The 7,702-nt window shown below is 47.6% G+C and overlaps 1 protein-coding gene and 1 pseudogene across 1 annotated transcript in view; one reads left to right on the top strand and one right to left on the bottom strand.

Annotated features, from left to right (window-relative positions):
- The window catches only part of Hlcs (holocarboxylase synthetase), a 190,166-nt gene extending 188,038 nt beyond the window's left edge, over positions 1 to 2,128 (bottom strand). Inside the window, exon 1 of the mRNA XM_013352499.2 lies at positions 1,892 to 2,128. Coding sequence (XP_013207953.2) covers positions 1,892 to 2,110 — 219 coding nt within the window. The 5' untranslated portion in view covers positions 2,111 to 2,128. The remainder of the gene's footprint in view (positions 1 to 1,891) is intronic.
- A 2,675-nt stretch (positions 2,129 to 4,803) lies between these two features.
- LOC101995713 lies at positions 4,804 to 5,687 on the top strand (annotated as a pseudogene).
- The last annotated feature ends 2,015 nt before the right edge of the window (positions 5,688 to 7,702 follow it).

Raw genomic sequence — 7,702 nt, 5'->3', positions numbered from 1 at the left:
CACACACACACACACATGCTCATACACACATACCCACTTCAGACTTGCCCACAGAGCTCCTCAGTACAGGCACCAGCATACACATGCTCTCTTTCACACACACACATGCTCAAACACACACGCTCATACACACATACCCACTTCAGACTTGTCCACAGAGCTCCTCAGTAAGGCCCCAACACACACATACACACACACACTCACAAAGCATGCATTTCAGACTTGCTTACAGAGTCTTCCCACAGTGATCTCCTAGGAGACAATGACCTAAATGAGTAAGAGTCAAAACCAGGTGATTTTTGTCTGGGTGGGGGAGACCAGATCCCACACTAAAGACAGAAGGGATGTTCTAAGTTGTACTGAAAAACATCAGGAGGTGAACTCTTCCTAGATTCCTGTTTTTTTATCTCAATTCACTGTGAGGACACATCCACACAGGCTTCGGAAAAGCTGGGTGAGCCTCATCTTCAGTTACACGGACAACTGAGAACTCCACGCAACTGAATTCAGAATTCCTCTGGCAACATCTCTACAAATTCTAATGTTTATATCCACACACAAAAAAAGGCTGAGATATTTGGAGTTTACGTTGTTTTATTTTTTTAGATAATAAAAAAAGATTATATTGCTTATCCAAACCCCTGCTTTACTTGAACAAAGTCTCCATATTTGAAGAGACCTTTCACTCACTATCTCTCACTTTTCAGTATAATTCTTTTCTTTAGTGGAGGTATTGAACCTACTCCTAGGCCCGCTAGACAAGTCCTCCTCCACAGTTACATCCCTACGGCAGTATAATTTGGCTAAAGATAAATCCCAGGTTTTGGAATGGCAAAGGCTTTCTTTAAATCTTCCTCCATTCTTTCATTTAAAATACTCGAAATTTTTACTAGTTCCCCTTCTCACACAAAAATTACAATCATACAGCATCTTTGTATGTCCAGCTTTCTTCCATTTACCAGCGGAATCTAGAAAGTAGTCTATGTCAGATGACATTTTTTTTTCTGCACAACCAAATCGTGCTGCATTGCGGACTCATCCAGCCAATCTCAGACGTGCTGGCAAGGACGCTGTGTGCAGAGCTCTGCCCCTGCAGGTGACTGCACTGAGTAACCAGATCCACACACTTCCCTATAGCGTTAGTTTCTAAAGGGTAAAATCACGAGAGTGGGTAAGTAGATACTGGACAGATGCATACGAAGTGTGATGGACACCACCCAAATTCGCTTTGCCGGAGCAACTCCACCTTGCATCCGCACCGATGTCTGAGCCTGTTTCCCCACAGCCTATCCGTGCCCCACGGGCGTGGTGAAGCGGCAGCGCTGTACTGTCCCTCTGGGGAGAACTGAGTAGCTTTCCAGTTCCAGTAGTTTCGGGCATTACGTCATTCTTGGGAGATATACTGAGTACCTTCCCGGCTAGCAGAAATCGGCCATTAGGTCATTCTTGGGAGCTATACTGAGTAACTTTCTGGCTAGCAGAAATCGGCCCATTACGTCTTTTGACGCGCGTCCCCGGTTCCGCCCATCTCTTTAAATTGGCTAACCCTCAATCTTTGAGACCCATCTGCGATTTAGGGACACCAATCCTTCATCTCTGATGTATGCTGAAAATGGTTTCTGATCATGTACCAGTTGTCTTTCACATTACTTAGGACTTTTCTCACTTCCGGCCCCGCGGCTTCGGAACAGACAAGGTCCCCGGATGTGGCCCCACCGGAAGCCCTGCCCCTGTCGCGCGGAAACCAGATTTGCAATACAGTGGGCGGTGGCCGTGACCTACGCACACGGCTGCGGTGCCCAGGCGACATCCCGGCCAGCCTCGCTGCCCGTCGAGCGGCCTCAGCCCGCCGGCGAGCCCTCGACAGCCGCGGGCGTGGCGCCCCGCTTACCTCGAAGCCCAGGGCTCGGTCGGATGCTCCGCATGGTGGTCGCGCTGAGACCCCGCTGCGCCCCCTGGCGGCAGCCGCGAGCATCGCGCGGGAGTGCGCACTGCACAAAACTGCATGTGCCTCGGGGACGCGCGACCCGGCTGCAGTATCCCGCCCCGCACCCTGCAGCTGCAGCCAGCCTCCGTAGCGCCCCACACGCCGCCGAGTCAGGCTGGCCATGCGCGCCGCACCGTCTGCCTCCGGATACCCTTCCGACGGCGGCGCCTTTTTCTAGCGCCGGAAGACAGTTGCTCAGTTTCCCCACACCCAGTCTAGCAATTCTGTTCCTCAGCCAACCCCCGCGTTATCCGGTCCCAGCTGTTGCAGTTGGGAAAGCCTGCTCCACTTCAGATGGCAGCCCCAAGTGGGTGTCTAAGCTACTCTCATTTCTGCCCATCCAGTCGGATTTGGTTGGTGCCCAAATGGGAAGCTCCCCTCCCCCAGGCTTAAGCAGATCACTAGAACAGCACTCAAACTGTTTCTACTCCTTGAACACATCACCCCCTTTCACCTGAGAATTTTTCTCCAGAACCCTGAATGTATAGGTATATAAAGTAGTTCCACAAATCAAGCGTTTACCAGCCATAAATTGCAAGGTAGTTCTATGACATACTTGTAATTTTATCGCATACTAAAGATGACAGCGATTCTGCACACAGCTTACAGGCTTCCGGCTAGTTGTCTCCCCATAGGAAGGTCAAGGATTGGTAGTTTAGTTCAGTGATGTCTCAATGGGTCTTCAGTCTACACTGGAATACTGAAGAAAGGTCTAATACCAGTAAAGGAATGTCTCAGCAGCAGGATAGATAAGTGTGCTAGCCAGGGCGCAAGCAGGCAGAAAGCCCTTCTCCCACGGCCTTTTTTATGGGCTATTACCATAAAGTGCGGCCCAGATTTAGGGTAGGTCTTCTGACCTCAAATGATCCAGACTTAAAGTTCAAATTCTCACCTCAAAAAAGCCAGCCAATAGCCGGCCGGCCGTGCACACACTTTTAATCCCAGCACTCAGGAGGCAGAGGTAGGCAGATCTCTGAATTCAAGGTCAGCATGGTCTACAAGAGCTAGTTCCAGGACAGGCTCCAAAGCTACAATAAAAACTTGTACAAAAAAATCAAACAAACAAAAAGCCAACCAACGAAATTTTTCACAGGTGTGCCCTGCATTGCTTTTAATTGATCAACACGAACAAGAAAAGTGAGTGGCACTGTCCCGCACTGAAGAAGCCCCAGGATTGGCCTACCTTTCTCCATCCGAGTGAGAGCTGAGAGCTGTGAAGAGGTTCTCAACAGATATGGAATCCAGCAGCCCCCTGACTTTGGAATTCCTAGCCTTCACAATTAAGAGAATAAATTCTAGACCATAAACCACCCAGTATACAGTGCTGAGACAGAGTGAACACAGACTTCTCTCTCTCTCTCTCTCTCTCTCTCTCTCTCTCTCTCTCTCTCTCACACACACACACACACACACACACTTGTACACACATATAGAGATACATACAGATGTACACACATATACACCTAGTATACAGTGCTGAGACAGAACACAGACTACACACACACACACACACACACACACACACACTGCTTCTTGGAACATGGCACAGGGAAATGCCATCTTGGGTCACAAGGACAGCAGTTGCACTTTCCCAAGACAGCTTAAGAAGACAGAACAAACCTGTAGGCCAGTATAAGCCCTTGAACTGAGCCTCCATGGTCCCTGTGGACCCCCCTCCCGCAGACTGTGTTTGTGATCTGAGGGCAACCAGACTCACTCATCTACAACACAGAGGGACTGTTCTGGGCTCTGGAAACAGAAGGGAATAAAGAGGTTACACCCCATGTAGACAGACAAGCACTTTAGGGGAAAATGTAACGTATTCATTTCAGAGGCATTTATGGAGTTGCACTGGACATTGTCCTAGCAACTCACAGCCATTGGCGACATGAGGCCCGGCCTAGGAGTGAGTGCCATTACTCCACAGGGAAGGGCAGGGTGCTGGACAAGCTTACTTGCTTTCTTCTTGTTGTTTTGGTTCCAAGGCTTGCCTGGAACTTGCTATGTAGCCGAGGATGAACTTGGCTTCCAATCGTCCTGCCTCTCTCCTGAGTCCTGGGTTTGTAGGTGTGTGCCTGCCTCTCTCCTGAGTCCTGGGTTTGTAGGTGTGTGCCACCAAACCTGGCTTGGTTTAATTTTATTTCTAAGAGCCGTGGATGGCCCCGAGGATGCTGTTCTTCCCTCCCCTTGTTCTCCATGCAACTGCAGAGCCATCAAAATGTGTGTCCAGTTGACTGCCTGTATCCTCGGGAGAATGGTGTAGATTCCAAATCTCATATAACGTGGTAAGATGCTGAACTGGGTGTTTGCTTAGTGGTTGAGAGAGAGCACTCGACCAGCTGGATACCAAACCATCCAATCACAGGCCTGTAAGGGATATTTTAGATTCAAATCATAACAGGAATCTTTTGAATCTTCTCTTCTGAAGCTGTCTGTATCAAGTAAATGACTGTACTTTTCTCTTGTTAACTTGTCTTTTGTTGTAGGTGGATTGGCTGTGAGCTTCATAAGGGACGAGTATAGTTAGCACAGCTTTCTGCCCCCGCAACAGGACTGTTGGCAGTCACCAGAGGTGGCAAAATGTAGCCTACATAATGAGCATGTAGACCAATACTCAGCCGTCAACTTGGACCATCAAGATGGCTCAGTGGGTAGAGACGCTTGCTCCCAACCCGACTGAGCTCAGTCTCTCGGATCTAATGATAGAACTGGTAAGTCAAGTCCTGCAAGTTGTTCTATGACTCCCCCCCCCCACACACACACACCGGCCGTGAATACTGCATCATTCTGTTCAACCAACCAACCAACCATCTATGACTCCCCCGTGAATACTGCACCACTCTGTTCAACCAACCAACCAACAAATAAATAAATGTTAAAAAAAATTTTTTTTGTAGGAAGGAAATTGTGACCCATGCTGCAACATGGACAAACTTAATGAAAATTGTGTCAAATGAAAGGTACACGCCAGTCACAGTCGGACAAATGCCGTGTGATTCCACTCATATGAACAACCCACTGAAACCTAAGCTAATTCAACTCAGAGAGACAGACAGGATGGTGGCTGCCAGAATTTGGGTGGAGAAGGCCTGGCAGCTGGTCACATGGTCCACTGTCAAGAAACAGAATAGACAGGAAGTGGAGTGGGGCTGTAAGACCTCAAAGCGTGCCCTCAGGTGACTCACTTGCTCTAGCAAGGTTCTGCCCCCTCAAGTCCCTACAACCGCCCCAAACAGCGCCACCATGTGGGAACGGTGTTCAGACACTCGAGCCCTGGGAGTGTCATACTCAAAGCACAACAGAAGCTATTGTTTAAAATTTCAGTATAAGAAGGTGGAAATTGCCTTTCCGGCGGTGACAACCTCCCTACGAGAACATGCCTCTCTCAAAGGATCTCCTTCATCCCTCTCCAGAGGAGGAAAAGAGGAAACACAAGAAAAAGCACCTGGTGCAGAGCCCCAATTCCTACTTTATGGATGTGAAGTGACCAGGATGCTATAAAATCACCACGGTCTTTAGCCATGCACAGACGGTAGTTCTGTGTGTCGGCTGCTCCACTGTCCTCTGTCAGCCTACAGGCGGGAAAGCAAGACTGACAGAAGGATGCTCCTTCAGGAGGAAGCAACACCGAAAAGCACCGGATTCGAGATGAGTGGGAACCATCCCAATAAACACATTTTGGATTAAAAAAAAAAAAAAAGGAGATGGCAATTTGTCCATTCCGTTGTCTGTCTGTGTCCTCAGGGGAATGACAATAGGACCCATGGTAGATTCCAAATCTTATATAAAGTGCTAAGATGTTAAACTAGATGTTAGTTTAGTGGTTGAGAGAGGATGTTCTACCAGCTTGGTACCAAACCATCAAATCATGGGCCTGTAAGGGAGGGGGCGGGACCGTAGAGAGGCAACAGGATGATGTCACCAACTGTACCCTTGAAAGAGATAGAATAGGAAATTTTATTATATACACTTAAAAAATATGTCACATAAAAAGTTTTAACCTAAAATGGATCTCTTATTCCCATGGAACAAATACACTATTGTTTTTGCTTTAATTTAAGGAAATTATGAGAGCTGACAAGGTGTTTGCCAGGAAGCCTGGCAACCTAAGTTCAGTCCCAGGGATCCGCATCATGGAAGGAGACGCTGCCTCCCCACAGCTGCCATCTGCATCCACACAGGTGCAGTGACGCACACACAGACCCTCCTCATAAACAAAACCACAGGTTAAAAGATAATTTTCAGTCTTGAACTGAGGGAGGCGCTCCATGGTAGAGCCCTTGCTAGCATGCAGGAGGCCTTGAGTTTGGTTCCCAACGGTGTAAGAAATAAGATAACAACAACATAACAAGTAATAACAGCATCTCACGGCTTCTAGAACAGCTTCCAGAGCTGCGCAAGGCTCTGAAGAGCAGGGACCAGGAAGTGAGGCTGAACCAAGCAAAAGGAGAGGAAATGATCACTTCCCTGCCTGTCTTCCACACTGTTTATGTAAAAATACTCCACCCTCTCGAATGTTTTGACTTTGACATCCTCCTCAGAGACCTGTCAGAAACCCTCTGATGGACAACTTCGGTCTTTGTCTCTAAGTTCTCACCGGAAGTCAGTATCTGAGCAGGAGTCTTTAATCAAAGACAAGAGAGCACGAAATGGGATCTCCATTTATTTCCTACTTCACCACCTGAGGCAGGATTGACACCCTTGAAATTCGATAGATTTCTCTGGTTATGTGCCGAGGGTCCTGTGAATTTTCTGTCTCTTCTGCCCAAGGACTTCCTTGTGCACAAAGATCTGCCCTGGACTCAAAGTTTGGAAAATTACTATACTCAGATACTCTGTAACATGAAATGCCTTTACATTCTCAGTGACTTTAATTGTAGTTTGTTTCTTTTGCTGTAATTTATTTGTATATTTCACAGGATAGGGAATCCAACGGGATCAATCTAGGGCCTCTTAAATGCTAAGCAACCTACCACTAAGCTACGCCCCAGCCATGTTCTGTATTTTAATTTCTGTATCTAAAGCTAAAAAACAAACAAGAAGGAGAGAAATGAGGTGCTAGATCAAGGCTCAAAAGCAATGAGCACCGGATGCTCTTGCAAAGAACCCAGGTTCCCAGCGCCCACTGGGTGGCTCACAACCGACTGTATCTCCAGGTTCAGGAACGTGACACTCTCTTCTGGTCTCAGTGGGACCCATCGTTCACATGGTGCACAATCACACACGGAGGGAAAACATTCATCATATAAAATAAAAATAACCCCTCATCAAGGAGCCTTCTCTTTGCCACAGATGGAATCCACCATCGACCAAAGTACAAATTGTGCCCAGCTCCAGATGACGCATCTATAAGCCAAGCCCTGCACCTAAGGCTCAGGGGTATTTTCAAAAGGAGCAGACTGTAAGAATAGGAGGGAAAGAAGTTTGCTGTGAGACTGTTTTCCCCAGAAATGTCAGAAGCTACAGTCACGAAGTCTCGTCCGCAGGCCTGTCTACCAGCGACCTGAACAAGGGCGTCAATAGACCCAATAACATGATAGCCGCAGGGAGCTCATGAGGCCTCCACCCTAGACAAAGAACCACAGGCAACTAAGGAAGGCTGAGAGAGGGAGTTTTCTCCAGGGAAAGCACACCAATTGATTACGAATACCAGTGGTCAGCCCTGAAAACATACAAACAAATGATATTTATAAATACTGAGCAGGTTATATTTAT

Source organism: Microtus ochrogaster, chromosome 2 (genome assembly GCF_000317375.1).
Source record: "Microtus ochrogaster isolate Prairie Vole_2 chromosome 2, MicOch1.0, whole genome shotgun sequence".
Taxonomy (NCBI): Eukaryota; Metazoa; Chordata; class Mammalia; order Rodentia; family Cricetidae; genus Microtus; species Microtus ochrogaster.
The sequence above is the reverse complement of the archived record's forward strand: the minus strand, read 5'-3'. Positions and strand labels throughout refer to the sequence as shown.